This window comes from Varanus komodoensis, unplaced genomic scaffold, assembly GCF_004798865.1.
Source record: "Varanus komodoensis strain SLA01 unplaced genomic scaffold, ASM479886v1 scaffold6_2, whole genome shotgun sequence".
NCBI classification, from domain to species: Eukaryota; Metazoa; Chordata; class Lepidosauria; order Squamata; family Varanidae; genus Varanus; species Varanus komodoensis.
Genome location: NW_025336346.1, coordinates 10,776,840 through 10,798,403, shown reverse-complemented (window position 1 = coordinate 10,798,403; position 21,564 = coordinate 10,776,840). Strand labels below are relative to the sequence as shown.

Below are 21,564 nucleotides of genomic sequence, written 5' to 3'. Positions count from 1 at the left end.
AGAAGGAGACCGTTAACCTATTCAAGTTTGTAATATCAGCTTTTAATTTTTATCACTATTATTGTTCTTACATTTCGTATATATTTCATTTATTATTTACATTGTGTTGCAGCTATCAAAGGGGTTCACTACCCCCTTCCATTTTTAATTTCCATGAAACAGGTAAATAATATAAAAATGCTGATACATAAGTGAAATTTATTTGTTTTTTATTGGATTTCTAACCTGCCCTATTACCCACATGGCTTCCTGGATGGGTTACGATAAGTTATATATTAAATTTTAAAGATTGTTTAAGTACTTTATTTTATCTGTACAAAAATCTTCTCCCCAAAAAGAAGTAGCTGGATGAATTGCATTGCCAGCAATTAGCCAAAGTAAAAATTCCTTATTTAAGTGAATTGTAGTGTCCAATTAACATGAAAAAATGTTTTTGCTTAATGAGATGCAGTTTCATAGATGTGATAGGTAGATGCCAATCCAAGTAACATTTTATAGTAGTACCCACAGCAGTTTTTCAAATTCTCAAAAATGTCCACCAGTCTGGAAAGGCTGGAGACCTTGGCAAATATCACGAAGGAAGATGAACTGGTGAATAGATTCCTGATGTTCTGGGTGAAGTTATTAGGTGCTATAATACTGTTGCCTAGGAATGCAGGTGGTGCAGTGGTTTAAACTGCTGTGCTGCTGGGCTGGTTGATTGAAAGGTTGCCAGTTCAAATCTGCACAGTGGGGTGAGTTCCTGTTGCTCTGCCCCAGCGCCTGCCAACCTTACAGTTCGAAAGCATGCAAATACAAGTAGAGAAAAAGGTACCAATTTGGTGGGAAGGTAACAGCATTCTGTGCACTTCAGTGTTTAGTCATGCCGGCCACATGACCACGGAGACTGTCTGCAGGCAAACGTTGGCTCCCTCGGCTAGGAAACGGAGCTGAGCACTGCCCCCTAGAGTCAGGCATGACTGGACTTAACGTCAAGGGGAAACCTTTACCTTTTATTCTGTTGCCAGAGTACATATGGAGGCAGGATTAGCATCTGATTCCAGTGTCCAGTTCCTGTGTTGGTGTCTCTGCTAACTGGCCCACTATTGATGATGAGCAACTATTTCAGATTAGAAAGCTATCCATAAACTGGAACAGTCCAGATAGTCCAGTCAGCAAGTCTTCTTTCCAAGCATTTTTAATAGTAGAATAAAAGGCCTTTCTCACTGAAAGAAGCGAATCCTGACTCTACAGCAAACCATGTAAAGTATCATAAAAGTATGTAAGATCCAGGGCTTCTCCTCCCCTTCCCCCAAAAAGTCCCTGAAAAGTGACTTAGCAGTATCCATCACTACAAACAGCAAAGAACATTTTCTGAGAAAATTTAACAACCTGTCAAAACAAACATTTGAATTTAAAACTATGCAGGGCTGATGCCAGGCACATCTGACACGGTCAGTTCCACAGCTGTTGTGCCAGCACCCTAAAGGGCCTGTTTCTCTCATCCATAGAACTGCCCCCATCAAGGGTGAGGAGGCACAAACTGATTTGGGACCACTAAGTTGAGATGGGCATTTATTTATTAAGCTATTATTAGAGTTATATCCTGTCTTTTTTCTTTTAAAGAACTTAAAATGCCTTTCTCCTCCTCCTGCTCTCAGTCTTATCTCCACAACAGCAGCCCTGTGAGATAGGCTGGGCTGAGAGTCTGTGACTGGCCCAAAGTCACCCAGTTGGCTCCATGGCCAAGTGGGAACTAGAGAGTGGCAAGTGTTGCCCAGAGAACCCTAAATTGGGCTATTGGTTGCAGTATATAAACTTTAAAACAAACAAACCTGGATCGCCTGAGCTCCAGCCCTGTGTTCTTAACCACTACACCACACTGGCTCATCACACATCTTTTTTTTTAAACCAGTAAAACAAGATTTACTTAGCTTGCAAGAAAAATAATGGCCTCATTTGCATATAATTGAAGCATAGTAAAATATTTATTAGAACTACATAGATTCTTTCCGGCAGCAGACTGGCAGTGTTGTGCACACTTATCTAAAAGTAAGTCTGGTCTTCTGTCACTGACATGGGATAAGAGCAGCTTCAATCCTTTTCTGTCCTGCCTTGATGCAATAAACTAGTGATAATTGGCCATCACATCAGCTAACATATTAGAAGTCTTTGATACAGCTAATTGTCTTGAAGAAGACGATGGTTTATAGACACTTCAGACACTTTCATTTAGTATCATTTAACACAGGGCTGGGTAACTTGTAGCACTCCAGAAATTTTGGCCTACAATAAATAAAAACTCCCATCAATCCCAGTCAGTATGGTCAGTGTGGTGAAGGATGAGGGAAGTTGTAGGCTAGAAAATCTGGAAGGCCACAATTTGCCCACTCACCTTAACACAACTTTTAGTTTTGCCTTTGTGTGCATAGAGTGGCAAAACACTCGTATCAGACAAATTGTCTTTGCCATAACAAGTATCTCTGCTTATCAGAATAATCCTGACAGAAATCTTGGGCAACGTGAATTTTAAAAATCAGCACTGACTCTTTAAGAAACTCTCCCTCCCTTTCTCTGTTTCTGTCTTTTTTCCAGGGCTTCTCCCATTACAGGAATGATTGGTCCTGTGAGCTGCCAGTCTCAACGTACTGCCTTCCCCTTTTGCAGGTCCATCTCACTGGGGAGGAAAAGGTGAGAAATCAGCTGCACTGACAGAAGAAGGTGGCAGAAATCATGCAGTCTTTGGACTCAGAGCAAAGCTTAATCAAAATTACCCACTGCAGGAAAGACATCTTTGGCTCTGGTGTGCCCAAGCACTGTCCTTTTTGTGGGAAGAGTCTGATCTATGCAAGCCTAGAAGAAGCACCTGTCAGCATTCCCAGCCCCTTTGTCAATGGACACAAAGAAAGATGTTCTTTTTTACTTAAACCGACGGAGGGAACTTTTCTAAGGTATGGCTCTTGATCATTAATTTGTTAAAGATATGAAAGGAAGTATTTTGTTACTGTATGATTAGAAACAAACTGCAAAATAAAAAAGGTCACCACGAAAACTACAAACTGGAAATACTTCTACAGTAAAGAAGACAGAAAAAATAAAAAATGTGTTAAAATACAGCAAAGTACTATCCCATGATCAAACGTTATGGGAAAAAGAAACTTTATAATTCAACCAATGAATGGTGAAGGGCAGAGAAGGCTATTCATTATGAACAAACCTACATGTACAGTCTGATACCAATGCAAATTTCCTGACCTTTGCTTTCTATTGCACTTTGACTTCTGAGTGGGCAGGATATTACTCTCCTTTGTTTAGCTTGCAGTCAGAAACAAGATTTATGAGATGGAATTCGATTGTGGCCCTGTCTCACCCAGTTCTCTGGCCTGGGCCAAGATTTCAGGCCTAGTTTTCTTGCAGCCTTGCAACCCAAGATGCAGGAAGGGAGCTGGAGATGCCAGGCCTGGATGTGCCCCTTTCAGCACCAGCTGCAGGGCACGTGCTCTAGGCCCTCCTCAGCCCTGCTGCAGGAGAAAACAGCCTACCATTCGCACAAGTCCTCACTAGTGCTTAGACTGCAGGTTTTATTAATGTGAGTAAAAGCTTTCCTTGAATTCTCATGACCAGTCAATTTAGTGACCAATCTTTGTAGGGTCACACATTCCCAGATGAATTTGGTAGGTACTTTAATCTGGAGTGCTGCATAAAATGTAGGGCCACTACCTGATTGAAGAAATGTAATCGTTAGTTAGCCTCATAGGACTGCATTGTTATCGGTCAGTAAAGGTGCAGGACTGTGCATTTTCAGAGAGGAAAAAAGTGTACAACTCCCAGCGTGGCTGGATGGGGCATGCTGCGAATTGGAGACTTTTATTCTATCTGCCCTAAACCTATCAAACTGCACAAATAACACCTGAATTGGTGGTGCATGTGTGCATTGTTCTTGTGTCTGAGAGAAGAGCGGATGCTTTTTAAAGGTGGTGCTTGCCAGTTTTCAGAAGCACCTGTATTCAGTGCAACACTCAGATGTATATGTACACACTCACCAAACAGTTTTTAAATAGATTAATCTGGCTAAATAATTGCTTCAGCACCAAGGACATTAAAAGTAATTAAATATGGCTGCACTCAGAATCTTTAAGAAAAGTAAGGTGAGATCTCTGTAAAGCATACATAGAACATACACAATAATTTTCAAGTTATCAGCTTGAAAAATGTTACATTTCTTCTTTCAGGGAATATGATGGAAATTCCGATCTTCATGTTGGAATAACTAATACTAATGGTAAGAGAAGTATGTTGCTAAGCTTTTAAACAAATAGAAAGTGCTTGGAACTCCTGACTACTTTCTCTCCTCCTCCATACCCACAGAAGGTATTTTGTGCATGCTCTCCAAGCTTTTGGCAGATGTTTATTTATTCACTTATTTGTTTATTTAATTTCTGTACCACCCAACAACCAAAGTTCTCTGGGAAGTTCACAAAGCACATTAAAAAAACCAATAAAAGATACATTATATAAAGATATATTAAAACATTATTAAAAGTTTACAATGTGAAATTTAGAACCACATATTACACAGGTTCAAAAAATATAAAGTATATATTAAAGACTTAAATAAAAAGAAAAAGAAATAAAACATATGCAGACCGGTTAGTAGCTAAGAGGCTCCTTGAATGCCCTGCAGTGGAGGATGTATTTACCTGGCGCTGGAAAGATAGTAAGGTTGGTGCCAGGAGGCTCTCAGTGGGGAATTCATTCCTGTTGAAATCAGGGCTATATCTGTCCCAATCCAAAACTCTCCATGTCCCTTTTTAAAGAGAAGAAGGGCTTGGAATTATGATAGCAAAGGAGACCAGTAGCTTCAGCCCCTAAATTCTCTGGGATATGGAATGAAGAACTGAACAGTTCCGAGTTGGGGAAAGCCACAACGAGTTCACTTGTCCGTTGTTTGCACAACAACCAACACAGCATACCTTAGTGTCAGAGTGGATTAGCATTCAGACATGCCCTTTGAAAACAGGCAATTGGCTCATCGGTTACAGTGAATTCTGTAAATATTTGCATAGTAGTATATTCTGTGGAATTGGATAACCCAAGTTTGAGGACTATTTTTCAGATAACACGTTTTTGTAAATAAATGAGAAGGATGTTGATGGTGAGAATAATTAAGGGATGGAAATTAATTGTACCCATGGTCAAAGTGTTGCCATCTTGGATTTTGTGCTTCTAATTAGGCCTGTTGCTGCCTATGTTTTTAGGTTTGGTGTACAATTACAGCGCAACTGGAGTTAACATAGCTGGATACGGATGGGAGCAATGTATAAGTGTTCCGCTAGTGCAGCCTGGCATGTATGGAATGCTTAACCAATGGGACATATATCTCGAACAGTTCTCAGCTGCGGAAATTTGGCTTCCACACAGGTATGGAAGATGGATTTGATTAATTTGTAAAGGCAACAAAACAGCCATGCTTGACCTTGGGCACTCGGTTCTGATTGCAGCTCTCTGACAGAGTGAGTACAGTCACTTGGAACATGCATTGAACAAAGCCACTTCAGAGCCAGTGACTATTCCAAAAATATTCATTCCAGTTAACAGAAGAGGGTGTCTGTTCTGCCAACTTTGGGATGCCTCTGGTCAGGGGGAGTGAGAAAAGGGGGCAGGTGCGGCCTCCCCCCACTGAGAAAGCCTCTGTTGCAGGTGGAAGGAGGGGGCAAAGCAGAGAATCAGCTGAGTGCTGCTGCCCCTAGTGGGTCATTTGATTTCTCACACCTCCCACTTGCATGTGTGGGGGGCCTCTCAGGAACACAGATGGGGTACAGTGGGGGAATCGGCCAAGTGGCTCTGCTTCTTTCTGTGGCGCCACCCAACTGGTTTCCCCTCCCCTCTGCCTGACCCGTGTCCAGGCACCCTCCCTACACTGGCAGTCCTCTCTGGAGGGGAAGGCAAGGGTGCCTGGCAGCTTTCTCTCTCTCCACTTGACTTGCAGTCCCTCCTTCCCCGTGGTGTCTCCTGCGATGTCACCCGGATGTAGGAGACTGAGCGCCATGAGCCTGGTCATCTTGTCAGGCACATCGAGGTAATAAAAATGCACACTGGCGTAGACGTGCAGGGTTGCTTGTAATGACATGTGAACCCGGTTTCTATATTATCTAAAAACCCAGAATTGGGCAAGGTATGTGGGGACAGAAAAGCTCCATGATCCCATTTTGTTCCTGTTTGCCTCTGTATGGCTCCATTTCAAGGCAGTCCATAGGGCAGATTCTGAGCAATTTCTAATTCGCCCTAAAAGCAAAATGAAACACAAGCACATTTGCGGCGCTTCTGTTAGTCTATGTCTTAGAGTTTGTTTACTACCAAAGGTTTAAAAAACCAAGGTTTATACTTGTCTCTCATATTTGATGAATTGTCAGTAGGTAGCATTTGGTGAAAATAGTGCCGTGGTGCAATTCTGTGCATGCTTAGACAGAAAAAAGGCCTGTGTGCCGGGAGTTGTAGGACACTTAAGAAAAAAAATTGAATTCTCAAGATCTGAGGGCAATGACCACACATGTCCTGTGGTGAATATTCTTATTTATAATTGGTATAATAGTTGAGGCATTTATACCCCAACCTTCCAAAAAATTCCTGGGTTGGCTCATGAAACTTCAAAACATAATTTAAAAACATGAATCACTGCTCATGCCTTAACCTAATTGTACTATCAAGGTTCCTTGAACGTAACTTTCTGTTCCACTTTCAACATTTCATAGCACATTTTCACTAGTCTTGCTGATGCAGTGATGATTCAAATCGCTCCCAGTGTGCACTCCACACGCTGAGTGGTGCTTCCATTTCTGAGCACTGCCTTCTACAATCCGTTGCCCTCTGGAGAGGCTGCACTGCAGAACCCACTGTCCCCAGTCAGGAACTGCTCAAGGGGACTGGTTTGAGGAAGGCTAACCTAGTACAACCTGTACTGTAGCACTAGAAAGAAAGGTTTGGTTCTTGTTTTGGATTGCTTTCCAAATATTCTAGTAGTGGAGAGAGGAAAGTTTTTCATAACAACGGCACACGCACAGACCTTCTATGAAGCCTGTTTTGCCCATGTTTGCTTTTACTGCCCTTGTTATGTACGTATATTGATAAAGATCAGTAAGAACCTGCAAACATTCAGGGCATGATGCTATGCATGCTTAGACAGGGAAAAAAGCCCTACAACTTCCATTGGGGAATGCTGGGGGTTGTAAAATGTTTTTCCTGTCTAGATATGCATAGGATTGTGCCCTAAGAGGCTGATGCTTGTTTACTGCAAGTTATAGAATTTTAAAATATTCAAATAAATGATGTTTGCCTTCTAACGGGAGCTTAGCACAGGTAGCAGTGATTCAGGAAAGAACCCATAACCATTGTGAGGCCTAAACATCTTGCATGTAAATCTTTGGGAAGTCCAGTGCCCACTAATGTTGCCACAGTATAATGTGATTAAAAGCAGTGCATTTTTATGAGAGCTATTATCACGTTGCTTTTATAGCCCATCCTTTTTCCTCTTGCAAGCAAAGTAATGGGATTATCCATTCTGAGGTATATGGCTTCATTGCAATTCAATGAGGAAACAAAGACCTAAATCACACAATAGGCACATTTAAAATATCGCCTCATGTTGCTCCTTCTCCTAAGGAGAAGGCCATAAGATTTGTGACTGAGTCTCTCATCTGTTTTGTTTCAAGCAAAGCCCACCCAGAAGCATAGGGCCTGAGAGCGTGTGTAGTCTGCAAAAGCACTGCCCCCATTTCGTCCTTACAAAAAGTCTAAATCTGTCTCTCACAAAGCTAAACAGAATACATACTTTGCATTTTGTTGAAACAAAGTTAGTTATATAACTTCTTCCTGTTTGTTTAATATGAGAAATACATCTGAATACTATAATGAAGCCATTCCCTAGCTATTTTAGCCAGTTTTAACGGATCACTGTTCCAAAAATAACAAGGAACATGTTGAAAGGTTGATGCAGCAATCTAATACAAATTTACCTTGGAGTAAGTCTCATTGTATTTGCTGGGATTTTCCTCAGAGTAAACATGTACAAGGCAGGGTTGTACTGAAACTTGACTACCGTGTTCCTCAGTCGCACTTTAATTGCTGTAACTAAACCATGTCCTCCTCTCTCTAGATGCATACTCTTTTTCACTGAAAATTTGCAGAACAAACAAATTATTGGGGCATATTTCAATCACATAAGAGGAAATTCATTTATCAAATGCTGTTGATAAATTGGATTTTTCCACAGGAACATGTGAAGATGGCAAAAATAGCATCTTTGACAGGCTTCTCATCAATGAATCAGTTGAATGGTTACAATTGGTGAAGGCCTGCCAAGGTGAACATGAGGGCTTTAAATACTCAGCTGTACTTTCCATTTGTACTTGGAGTACTCCCAGTCCTGACGTCCAACCACCCTTCCCCCAAACTATTAAAATTAAAACTATGGCATTTGCTACCACAAAATGTGGTGACAGCCACCAAGTTGGATGGCTTCAGACAAGGATCAGACAACTCTATGGAGGAGGAGTCTAGCAAAGACTATTCGGCATCATTTAGATTATCACAGTGCGTGACACACCAGGTCACCTTTGAAAACAACAGAAAATTCAACTGGTCCAAAGTGGGACCGGGAAATTGTTAATGGAGACTGTCTAACATGATCGTGCGCAGTGCTTTGCAAGCTGCACCGGTTGGCCAGCCATTTCTGGGGTCAAGTCAAAGTGGACTCAATGGACTTACCTACCTGCCTGGACTCTAACATCTCTGGGTGCCTCTGGAAAATCAACGTGAGGCAGAGGGCTACTAAGGAGAGGGTTTTTTCACTGGTAACACCCTTATGGAATTGTACCAGGTACTTACATTGTGGTCTATTCCGTGCCAGATAACATTTAATGAACACCCTGGCTTTTTTTTTTTAAGTGTTCATCCATGTTTAAATCTTTGCACTCATGCTACTTCAGTTCTATTCAGTTTTAAATGTATGGTTTTTATATTAAGCGCCACTATGTCACTGTGTTTTATGTTTTTAACTTAGTTTTATGAATGGCATGCTGATGGGCAGTATGAACTGCAATAAACAATCATTCTGCATTATTTCTGGGGCTTTGCTGGGAACGTGGGCAGCAGGGGCTGTTGCACTTGGATCCTGCTTGTGGCTCTCCCAGTGGCAATCAGTTGGCCACTCTGTGGAAGGACTACTAGACTAGATAGAAACCTTAACTGATCCATCATGGCTCTTCTTAGTTTCACATCTCCAACTCCGCCATATTTAAATTTACCCTTGCATAGATCATATGATGGTGCGTATTTCTGCCAGCCAAGTGTGACTGTGCTGGAATGGCCTGAGAACAGCACCATGAATTGTCATGCAGGTACCATTCTATAGGCTGCAGCAGAGGCTGAGAAGCGAAGCAGGACCACCCATGAAGTGGTGCATTGCTGCTTCAGCAGCCGTCATCCAGCATCCATTCCATCAGGCAGTAGAAGAGGGAGCGGAAACCAGGGCCGATCCCTCAACTCAGTTGAGACACAGGCAACTTTTGGCTCTTCCTTTCTTTGAGTTGCTTCCATTCCCCCCAATTCATGGCAAAAGCTTCTTCACAGAGAATTAGTGCTAGTGTTTGCTTTTTTTTTTTTACATCCAATCCATTTTTCTTTGGAGTTGTGTCTTTCAGATTGTAAATGTGACAGCTTATTTTACTCTAAGGGGCTGTGGGCATTTTTTCAACTGAAAGGCAGGGTAAAAATACTGTGCATTTTAGAAGAAACTTAGTCACAATCCTCTCCCCAGCCAGGCAGTGTAAACCATGGCTAGGACTGTATCATATGCAAACAAGGTCACAATCCTATTTGTGATTGTCCTGCAATAGCAAAAGTCCTACATCACTCAGCTTACTATCCTGGTCTGTACAACTTTTTTCTGTCTAACCATGCATAGGATTGCACTCAAAGTTAGAGCATTGATTTCTGATCCTTGTTTCTCACTCTGTTTAATAGGTATGAAGAACATATGCACAACTGTTACACATATGCACTAACATTTATTAACTGTGTGTTGAGTGCACAGAAGAAACAGCAAATGAACAAAAGCGAATTTACAGAGAAATTTGTGATTCCACGAACAAAGAAAGCTTCCAAGTATATCACGATCTACAAGGAAATATGCAAGAATGGCTTCTATGCTGTTGATCATCCTGCTCAAGAGGGCAGCACTTCCACAGGGACTATTTGATTTCGTTGTGCGGAAAACAGAACACCAGAAAGTAAAATAATCGGGCTACCAGAGTGATCCTATGGCTACCAGATGGCCACAGGATCATCCATCTTCCCAGCTCTTAGGTTGGGAAATAGCTCTGATCTTGGAGCATAGGGCGTGCCCACCAAAAATGCACCAGCTGCTTTTCCGAGACCACAGGAACAACCTCAGAGAAGAGGTTTAGAGGGGGCTCCAAGGGGTGGGGATGGGAGACCAGCACAGCAAGATGTGACCTATTTGGGAGGCAACCCAGCCTCCTTCACACAGCCAGGATTGCCCAGCAGCTTGTTCTGCAAAGTGCTTTGCCTCCACATTTCTCCTGGCCTCTCCATAGGATGCCTGTAGTCCTCTGAGTTCAGAGGGTTACAGCCATTGAGCTGTAAGATATTTCAGCTTCTTGTTCCTGCTCTCTCACGTGAGACAAATGAGAAGCTGGCAGCATGGTTCAGTGCAGGGCCATTTGGAAAGAAGTCCCATGAGTGTCCATAAGATTGCAGTGTCTTGAGACAGAACATAAGCTTTCCAATAAGCTGCTGTCTTTCAAAACAAATGACATTTCATCTCTAAGGTGTCCGACTACATCCCATCACCAAGACCATGAAACTTAGAGGCCCAGAACACGGTATGTGCATTGAGGGCACCCAGGCGTTGCACTTCAGGTACTCCATAAACTGAATTCAGTTTCCCTCCCCACTACTGTGGGCGCAGACACCTCCCTCCCAGACCATGGGCATGCAGGGCTTGTGCCTGGGGTACCAGCAGCCATGGCTTCATTCTGACTGCTGTGTATGTTTGCTCTGTGAGGTCCCTGCATTGAATGCATGGCTATTCTGAATGGGGCAGAGCTGAGTCCGTTTCTTGTCATATAAAAGAAAGACATTGGTTTGGTTCCTAACTAGACATCAGTGGAAAGAAAGGAGCCTTCCCTTCACAGCTGGGGCCAAGATTCATAGAAAATCCTAAGGTGGAAGCGAGGGAAAAGGCCATTTTCACCACTTCCCCCTTTCTGCAACTCAACTCCCACTGTTGTGGAGGTTCTTCAGCAGAGCTATAAAGGAGGAGAGGGAATGGATGAAAGTTGCCCCCTCTTTCCAGTGGTGAGAGAGTCCACAGCTCAACCAATATCTTCATTTGTTAGCCATTCAGAGAAAAAACTTCTTCCATTGACATCTAGTGTTTATTACAATAAAATGTTAGTTGACCGAGGCTGGTAGTTGGGGAAATTTGTAATGTTCCATTCCAAATTACTTTCTGATTCACACACAGTTTAAATCTGATGGCTACAATTTTGTGCACACTTACTTTGGAGTAAGCCCATTGGCTTCATGGGATTTATTTCCAAGTACCCAGTCTAGCATTGCTCTGTAAGTCAGATCCCAGCTCTGTCAGCCTGCATTTTTTACACACTTGCAAAGAATGGATTTGATTTTCAGTTTGTGAAACAAATTCCAGTGCACCAGGCACTAGAAACTTCCTCAGTTCCTACTGCAGCTTAATGACTTGCAAACACTATGCTACAATTCCATGAAAGATCAGCATATGGTGAGCTGAGGAGTGAATGTCTCTTTGCACGAACAAACATGTCAGTGTCCATGTGGGTAGCTCAACAGACAGGTGTGCTTTACAAAGACCAGAAACTTTTTGCAGTCTTCTATCGTATAACATTGTTTTTTAATATATACATGTAATATAAAACAAGCATGCACAGACAGTTCATGACCGTTTATTTTAATTATTTCAGCATAATTCAATTTTCTGGACCATTTTATCATAGCTCCTCTTGTTCATTCCGCTCACAGGATGAGACCCAACGATTCAGAACCAGTACCTTAAAAATAAAGCCATTGCTTACTAAAGAGATAAAACATATAAACAAAAATAATATCATTATTGATCTCATTCCTAGCTAACATAGTTTTCCTAAGTGTACTTCTTGGCTTCTTTCTTGGATAAGACAAGTCATCAATGCAGATACTTCTCACAACAGAATTCCGATGTGTTCTGGGTGTTTCTGAATGCCCATCCACCTTACCTTCCCCTCTCCCCTACCCCTTCACTCACATAGACACACTTTTGTAAAGCTGAAGTAGCTTCAGGGACTCCTGTTCAGGTCAATCAGTTCACTTTTTGCTGAATGCTTCCCACCAACTGAGATCCAGGGAACTATGTTCAGTGTGCACATGGCTTCAGGCACCAAAAATACCGTTGTTACCTTTTCATCTTCTAATGGCGTGTACCTGGGTTTGCACAGTTCCACTATGTGATTATACTGGCCTGCTGTTCAGAATGGAACTCGCCTCCCCAAACCTGTTACCCTCCAAATTGTGAGACTAACTAGTTATTCTCAGCCATCATGACTTACACTTCTTTGCATTTCTAGTTCAAGACTGATTCACCTGTGAGTGGCACAGAAACTACTTCTAGTATCTAGATTCCTATTCACTCCTATAACATCTACAGGAAAAGAAAAAATGAAGCTGACTGGTGGGAGATTTAGGACTGATAAAAGGACACACTGCTTCAAACAGCACATAGTTACAACGGAACTCACTTCCATAAGCTGTGAGGGCCACCAACTTGGATGACTTTAAATGTGGATTGCACAAATTCATAGAGAGAGGCCCATCGATGGCGACTAGTCCTGGTTATTACTACATTTCTATACCACCCATAGCCAAAGCTCTCTGCGCTATGTAAGCCCAACAAAGCTTAGCTTCCAAGATTAGGCAGCTCAAGCACTTCAGGCTCTCTCGCTCTCTCTCGCGCTCTCGCTCGCTCTCGCTCGCTCTCGCTCGCTCTCGCTCTCTCTCGCGCTCGCTCTCTCGCTCTCTCTCTCGCTCTCTCTCTTTCGCTCTCTCTCTCTCTCTCTCTCGCTCTCTCTCTCTCGCTCTCTCTCTCTCGCTTTCTCTCTCTCTCTCGCTCTCTCTCTCTCTAGAGTTTTTGTATGCCGCCCTATCGCTGAGCGCCTCATATATGGGCGTTCCAGGCTATATGAAAGCTATGTGTTACGATGGCTATGCAGTAGCTCCAGATCAGCGGCAGTGTGCAGGGCGTGGTGGGAGGGCACTGTTGCACGCATGTCCTACCTGTGAGCTTCCCATGGGCCACGATGTGGGCAGAATGCGGCACAGGAGGATGCTCGGTCTGATGCAGCAGGGCTCCGAGGTTCTTATGCAAATTAACTATGCTCTCTAGCTCTGGTTGAAACACAGATCTCCTGATTCAGGGCCATTTCAAACAGGATTGTATACAGTCCTATCCATGGCTAGCCAGAGAATAGGATGCCTTGAAGTCATCAGCTTCAGTGAACAAATCAGAGGCAGCTCACCTACCTGAACTTTAATCCTTTTGAGACATTCTGGTGATGACATTTCCTTTTCAGTCATATCAGATGGCTTAATCAAATAGCAGAACATGAGTTCCTGACAGCAAAGAAATTGCATGTTATCAACAAAATACAAATTCAAGCATACCTGGACATTTTCTCCAAGGTGAATTAAAAAAACAAGAGTCTTTTTAATCTATGAGGCAGAGAAGAGTCTGTGTGGTTCCAAAAATATGATGCTGAACTTTTATTAAGGAGACATGGGTTCAAAGACATTCCCAGCACCCATCCAAAAAAAAAAGATTTTGTATAAGCCATTATCGGACTGTCAGATCCTGACTGAAACCAGAGCTCCAAAACCCCTGTGCATTCTAAAACTATGAATGTCCCTTCCTATCGCAGCTGCTTTGCTTCATTTGGGGAATCTCCAGAGAGTCTCTTAACCTTCTGGAGTGAATTTCCATCTGAAGTACTGTGATGGGTGTGCATGTCCACACATGCATAATTAGAAGTCCTGGACTTCAGGTATTGCCTTGAACAACAGTTATTAGTAGGGAAGTGAGAGGAATCAGTTTGGGGGTGGGAATCTTTTGGATTCCCTGGGCTTGGCTTGCTAGACCCCCGTCTGCTTTGCACAGCCTGAGCCTGAGTTCCTGGTGAGCATATCCAAGATTTGCAAAAGAAGGCTGGTTGCTGGGAAAGGCCCTGAGGCTCATGCTCTGCAGTAGCTTTGGAAATGGCAGCAGCAGCTGGAAAAGAAGGTTGGCCATCCCCCTTCTGTGTCCTGCAGCTGCTCCTGATGGGGAAAGTTGCTGGTTGCCCAGCCGGGGGTCTGCAAGCATTCCAGGGCTTCCTCTCAGCTCAGCTCACTTTGCAGGACCATACGAAGAATAAGAGGAAGTCCATGGATGTTAGAAGGATGGATTATGAAAGGGTACATCCCAACCCTATTTATTAGGTGTTCTGTCTGTTTCCAGATTAGTAGCCTTTCCAGTGTATTTACTGCAGATATTCTATGACATTAAAACAAATGCTGTGTTAAAGACAAACAACATAATAACATCTGAGAAAAGTACAAATTTGTGTATTAAAGACACTTTTTGTGATCAGCTAGAAAATTTTCCAAAATATTTTAATTACTAGAGAAATTTTAAATTGGGAATTTCTCCCCCACTTAAAATTTGTAAGGTACTTCCAAGTAAAGTAGAAAGCTGAAATTCTGTGCAAATGTAGGCCAAGACTATGATTACTAGAAGAATGGAATTAGACACATTCTTCTAACTTTTTTAAAACCTTGGAATCTGAAATCATCTTATCTGTGGCTAGCACAGAAGAAATTAATGAACAAGTGGTCTAAAATGTAGGAAGGCATTCCTTGTTTAAACCCTCAAAGCGGCCTCAGTAGAGGCATACCTGAAAATGGAACAAGCCACACACTGGTTACAACCTATTTATGGAAAGGGGATTTCTCCAGTTGTAACTGGGAACATTTTTACACTTGTAGGGTGCAAGCTGTATTTATATAATTTCCAGAAATCTTTTTGCCCAGTACTGACACATTTCTATAATCTATACTTAGGCCCTAAGTCCATCAATATATCCACTTCCATTTCTTATTTTTACTGTGTCATTTAAAATGCTTTGCTCCTTTTACCAGTTACCTTAGACACATTTGCTGTAGTTCTGTTCAACCCAGACAGAGACTTCCAGCTGAACGGTCTGCACAATGATCCTTCAAAGTCATCATTCACAAATTCAGCAATCACAGAATAACTGGAAACAAAATTAAAGGTTAGTGGGGTGAAATATGGATTTAAAAACCACTCTCCTCTACAGCTGCTGCAAGGATCATATCAAGCTAAGAATGGTATAAGAATGGCTGGGTCTTTCCAGCCGCAGTGAAAGAAGCCGCTCTAGTGAACACGTAAGCCAAAAGTGCACCATGTCCTTTAAACTCTACCTTAAGAGAAAGGTTAAAAGGGACTGTTAATAAAAGGGACTGTCTTTTACCTGGAGTTTCCAGTCAGCAACTTAGTATAACCAAGGTTCAAGTAAGATGCCAGGAAGCACTTCCTGACAGTCAGGACCCTGAGGGTGTGGAATGGGCTTCCACAGGAGGTGGTTGAAGCCCCAGCAGTGAGGGTGTTCAAGGATAGGCTGGACATGCACATGGTGGGCATGTCATGAGCGGAGCCGCCTGGAGCCGGGGGGTCAGACTAGATGGCTTGGGAGACCCCTTCTGACTCGCTGTTTCTATATTGTGTAGACTAAAGAGAGTTTACCTATAAACTGCTTAAAATGGTCAATACTTTTGTTAATTATTTAAAGGCAAGATGAATTCTTCTTAATAAAATGCATACTATTGATATAATGAGGGCCTTTCACCAAAGTCAGCAAGAATACTTTGCATCTCTGCAGTTCATCAATAAAAGTGTTTTGCACCAAGCTATGCTAGTACCAAAATTCAGTCTTTCCAGTGCTACTCTGTGAGACACACAGAAAATACCTGTGAAGTCCTAACCCCAGCATGCTATTAAAATGTCTGCCTGCTGTGCAAATTATTACTTTGACTGTGTTTATTTCAGTGCAATGGTGCGAAAACATTCTTATGAACTAAGAAAACAAGCCAAGACATATCAAATGTAACTCGGTTTCAATTAGTGATCAAAATAAAGCAAAAGAACATAAAGCAAATATATATCCAAAAATAAGTTATACCTGGCATGGTAAAAAGGAGGGCCTTTTCGATACAACACTGCAACAGGGAGAACAAAAAACAAGCACTTATTAGAAATGCCATGCCTGCTCCATTGCGAATCGCACTAGGATAGGACCCATGGCTTCTCCATGCCTCAACTCTGCAAATCTAAAAAAAAAAAAAAAAAGTTTAGTAAGATCAGTTTTTGTTTTACCCACAGTTGGAAGGGGTAAATGGGCACACTAAATATACATATAGTGAGCTAGCTAGGAGTGAAATGATTTAAGGTTTTTTTCCAGTAGTGCCACCTTCAGGCAAAAAAATGGATCAATAACAACCTGAATTCAGCAAGGCCCACATAACGCATCAGATCTGAAGACGCTGCTTTGCATGCCTGGGCTCTCTGCAGGGATCGCAAGCTGCTGCTTCTCCCACCACAGTTCAAGCACAGTGACTGCTCCTCTGGGGTGGCTCATCCCTTTCTTCCCTGGGTGTTTCTCTCACCCAGAAGCCCTCCCATGTGACCCCCCCCCCACAGCCCTTCCTTCCTTCCTTCTTGGAACTGGTGCACCGAGCCTCTTGCAAAGGCACTCAGCAGCTGGAGCAGCGCAGGGCATGGTGGGGCAAGCTCTGCTGAGGCCGCCAGCCTGACCAGCTCTCTTCCTGAGCTTCGGGGAGAGCAGGACAGGGCATGGCCTCGGGAGAGCTCCCTGCAATCATGCCTGTGCCATCGCTGGGATCTGGACTGGGGGGAAGCAGGGGGGTGTGAGCAGCAAGAGGGCTGCAGAACTAGGTCTCGGGGGTCACATGTGCCCCACAGGCTGCATGTTGGACCACCCTAATCTACAGAAACACACTCAGAGGGGGAAGCAAAGATGCATTCACAAATGAAGTCCTATACACAGTCAGCGCAATTAAGTGGCTCTTCCAACTTCCATACAGTAGAAGGCACAATGCCAGCAGGCAACAGGTGAGGCTGCCAAGGGACAGTTTAGAGGAGAATGTTAACAGCAGATTTAACAGAAGTGAAATGAACTTTTACTGGACAAAGATAGTTACTTAAAGCATTACATGCTTTAACAATGCATAAGTCATGTTGTTCCATGTTTAGAATAGCCACTCTCTTGCTAGTTCTCCTCTTCTTAGATATGAGGTAGTGGAGTCATCTGCATTAATTAAGTCGAGTTCGATCTTAGCCAAAGAAATGACTGGAGGCTCACACATCATGCTCAAAAGTTTTAAGGGGAATTAGGAAAGATGCACAAAACGAGGGTCACAAAGAGCTTTACAGTGCTAAATGCATTTGGTAACATGAAGAACGTGTTTGATAAATTGCCACATTATTTTTGTCTATGCTAAAAAGACAGTTGGTTACACTGATGATTACAAGCCATTTATTAAACATTTTTATGTTATCGCAGTCCACACATCTGTTATTTAAAGAAATCAACAAATGGGACGAGGACTGAGATGGGACCACCGTACTCGATACCCGAGCAAACTACACACAACTGAATATGCAACAAATCTGAAACACACACACTCCACCACTGTAGAAAGACTACAACCAGAAGATCATTTAAACACAAGACTCAGCAAATAAAAACAAACATGTGGCATTTCATAACTTTAGTGCCACATTTACCCACCAATACATTTACTTATAAACATTTATGTATGGTTCCCATTTCAACAATCCTGAAGCAGCTTGCAACGTATTACAAACCAATATGTAAAGCATAGCAGTATTTAGAGAAGTTTGTGTTGGGAAAAGTCAGGGTAAACAAGTTGTTGGTGATCATCAAAAGGATGTGAAGTCAGGGAGTGGCATCACTGAAGGGACTCCATCCCAGTAGGGGGTGGTACAACCACACAGAAGACCCACAACTGTGTTGCTGCCAGATGGGACTCTGCAGGGTGTGGTGCAGATGGGAAGACCTCCCCTGGAGAACAGCACAGTCTATACTGGGGGAGACTGTCTTTCAGGCAACTTGGTCCTAAGTTTTCTGGGGGTCAGTGGCTCGGTTTGCATGCAATAAGAAACCACTCCGGGTGAATTTCCCCATAGGGATTCTCATCATGGCATAAGCTGCCATTCTGAAAGTTCACATCATGCTGGAGGTGCAATACAGCTTGCAGTTACATGTGAACCTGGTGGCTGGCCCAGTCAGTAGCATCTCCTGGAGGATGCAAAAGCACCAGCTTTCCTACAACACACCATTCCCTGGCTCAGCCAAGCGTGTGCAGCCGCCATCAGTGACCTGGCCCTCTGTTACAAGGAAAATCAAAAGCGGCAAACAGTGGAAAGCAAATACTCACAGAGATCTGTTCCATACTTCAGTCCAACTTTAGGGACCCATCCTTTAGCACGGAAGTAGTGATACGCCATGTACGTGGCCTTGAAACTGGGCTGTGTGTCACTAAAAACTTCCCAAAGCTTCAGGATGGATAAAGGTACCTAAACACACAACCAGGTGGCTTCATATGATCACGGTCCATGATGCAGCCTATTATTGTTAGCAACTGTCAACAACCTTAACCATTTGTAAAGAGTTGTATTTTATGGGATTTGGTTCAAACGGCACACGCACAGAAGCCAGATATAAATTTTTCAATGAGAGATGGGACATTAATTGCTGTAAACCGTCACGTGATTCACTAGAATAAATGGTGCCTTTTGATGATCTAGAGAAGCTTTTAAATAAATAAATGCCATCTAGCTTTTGAATGCTGGTATCAAAAACTTCTGCTTTGATAGTAAATCAGCTTTGCTGCACTGTGGACTTATATTTTAAAATATAGAACCATATATTTGCCCATTTTCTTTAACCAATTAACAGCCCAAAGTTAGGCAGTATCTAGATGACCAGTGGATTTTTCAGAGGCCCAGTGACAGGATTGGAGATCAGCCCCACAGCTGGCTCCCCACATTCACAGTGCTGCCCCCTACAGTGGCCATGTCTCCGAGATTGCGAGAGTGACTCCGGGGGCGATATTTAAGGGAGGAGGGAGACAGGGGCAGGCAAGCTATGAGGCATCCTGCTGGTACCTCGCCCTTCAAGACGGCCATGTAGCCAAGCTGCAGGGCAGGAGGAGTGGAGAAACTCCCTTGGCCTCTGAGCTCCTCCCACCCTCCACTGGGTATCTGTCCTCCTCTGAGCTTGCAGGCTCTGTTCATCCCGGCAGCATCACGCCCTAAGTCAGCATTTATCAAACAGTCCCTTTCGCCAATTTTGCTTCAACTTGTATCCACACAAAATCTGGCCAGGGATAAAGTGTACTGTCACATGAAAGATTAGGAAATCTTGCATGCTGTTATAGCCACTTAGGTCTACAGAAATAAATTACTGATTGGAAATTCATACTTACAACTGAATTCTACAGATACACATAACCAGTGCAGGATTGTACTCTAAGAAGATCCAATTACGTGGATACAATGTAAGATTGTCGGAGAAGTGAAAGTGATTCATCCCTTTAAACAAAAGCCCAGGTTGCCTCTTGCACACGAAGCGTGCGCATAGCAACAGATCACGCACACATGGCTTGCCAGTGACTAGACCATCTTACCTCATTGCAATAAATGCTTAAACATCCCAGAGCATAGACCAAGAAAAAAGCCTAGGAAACAAAAATGCAAACAAAATTATTTTCTTCGTGTAATACACATTAGAGAGCATGCTCCCTGAAAGTGTCTCTATAGTAAGGGCTAAAGAAGGGACCGGTGACAAGAAGGTATTAACTTGCAAGGCTCGCACTGCAAGACCTCATTCTATCTTTCATTATGTAGTACTGGAGAAACGGATCACTTAATCACACTGTAAGACCCACCAGGTTTACATAGAATTATATACTCCTGAGTAGACATGTACAGCATTGTACTGCAATAATTCTGGGCAAATTCCTGCAGGAATTTTTCCTGAGCAAGATCTAGTAAAACAAAGAGAACTCTACAACAGGGGAAAAGCAGTGCATGGTCTTTTGATGGTTGGCAAGAAAATGGCTTTTGGTGCTCATGCCAGACGATGGCAGCAAAATATCCATAGTGGCACCATGGAATGGCAAGAAGCAGAGACTTGCCTTTTCAAGCACAAAACATGAGCTTCTATAGGTCTGCACCTTTATGCTGGACAGAAGGAAGGAAGGGAGGAGCAAAGCCCTGCCGGTATCAGGAGAGGTGCATGTTGGAATCCGTGAACTGGGGAGGGCCTGGGACACTATGGAAATCCATTTCCCTGTCTCAGAAAGGATCTACCAGGCAGTGGGCCACAGTTGAGTGGCAGAGCCTGTGTATAGCAAAGTCTCAGGCTCAGTTTATGGCATTTCTGGCATTTTCTGGCAAACGCCTGCCTGAAGGCCCAGATAAATGCTTCCAATAGTGTGGACAATATTGGGCTGAACTGTAGCCAAAGTTAGTCTGATGCACAGTTGATCTACAGGGAGTAATGAGAATTGTCACAAATAATTTAGATCCCATTCATTTTAATGAATGCAATTTACACAGGACTAAGGCAGGTTCCTCTGTTCCAGGAACTCCAGCAGTCATGGTTTCCTTTCATTAAGTTCATCCATGCAGCCATTTATAATGTTTTAAAGTACTCCTTCATAGACCACTGCCTTGTTGTGGCGAAGGGGCTTGTGTAGCTCAATGAAACTATGAGCTATGCCATGCAGGGCCACCCAAGACGGACAGATCATAGCAGAGAGCTCTGACAAAAGCTGATCCACTGGAGCAGGAAATGGCAACCCACTCCAGTATCTTTGCCATGGAAACCCCATGGACAGTACCAAAAGGCAAAAAGAGATGACGCCGGAAGATGAGCCCCTCAGGTCAGAAGGTGTCCAATATGCTACTGGGAAAGAGTGGAGGGCTAGTACTAGTAGCACCAGAAAGAATGAAGCGACTGGGTCAAAGCTGAAAAGACACTCGGTTGCAGATGTATCTGGTGGTGAAAGGAAAGTCCGATGCTGTAAAGACCTATACTCCATAGGAACCTGGAATGTAAGATCCATGAATCAAGGCAAGCTGGATGTGATCAGACAAGAGGTGACAAGACTGAACATCGACATCTTAGGAATCAGTGAACTAAAATGGACAGGAATGGGTGAATTTAATTCAGATGACCATCGGGTATAGTACTGTGGGCAAGAATCCCTCAGAAGAAATGGAGTAGCCTTCATAGTCAATAAAAGAGTAGGAAAAGCAGTACTGGGATACAATCTCCAAAATGACAGAATGATCTCAGTTCGAATCCAAGGCAAACCATTCAACATCACAGTAGC

The 21,564-nt window shown here is 43.0% G+C and overlaps 2 protein-coding genes across 5 annotated transcripts in view; one reads left to right on the top strand and one right to left on the bottom strand.

Moving 5' to 3' along the window:
- The first annotated feature begins 92 nt into the window (after positions 1 to 92).
- On the top strand, positions 93 to 11,963 carry MKRN2OS (MKRN2 opposite strand). Of its 2 annotated transcripts, XM_044451376.1 has the most exons (5): positions 93 to 162; positions 2,647 to 2,930; positions 4,212 to 4,261; positions 5,238 to 5,400; positions 10,000 to 11,963. In XM_044451376.1, exons 2-5 carry the CDS (start codon positions 2,713 to 2,715, stop codon positions 10,232 to 10,234), a joined length of 666 nt encoding a protein of 221 aa, XP_044307311.1. In that variant the 5' UTR covers positions 93 to 162; positions 2,647 to 2,712; the 3' UTR covers positions 10,235 to 11,963. The 2 variants fall into 2 exon arrangements, with proteins under 2 accessions (XP_044307311.1, XP_044307312.1); XM_044451377.1 differs by lacking the exon at positions 93 to 162 and having other exon boundaries at positions 2,585 to 2,930.
- Positions 11,964 to 11,965: 2 nt separating this feature from the next.
- TSEN2 (tRNA splicing endonuclease subunit 2) overlaps positions 11,966 to 21,564 on the bottom strand; it is a 19,232-nt gene continuing 9,633 nt past the window's right edge. For all 3 annotated transcript variants that reach the window (XM_044451373.1, XM_044451375.1, XM_044451374.1), the window contains 6 exons: positions 19,852 to 19,902; positions 18,601 to 18,739; positions 16,302 to 16,338; positions 15,245 to 15,356; positions 13,591 to 13,680; positions 11,966 to 12,086 (listed from right to left, as the gene is read on the bottom strand). In XM_044451373.1, coding sequence (XP_044307308.1) covers positions 12,027 to 12,086; positions 13,591 to 13,680; positions 15,245 to 15,356; positions 16,302 to 16,338; positions 18,601 to 18,739; positions 19,852 to 19,902 — 489 coding nt within the window. In that variant the 3' untranslated portion in view covers positions 11,966 to 12,026. The remainder of the gene's footprint in view (positions 12,087 to 13,590; positions 13,681 to 15,244; positions 15,357 to 16,301; positions 16,339 to 18,600; positions 18,740 to 19,851; positions 19,903 to 21,564) is intronic.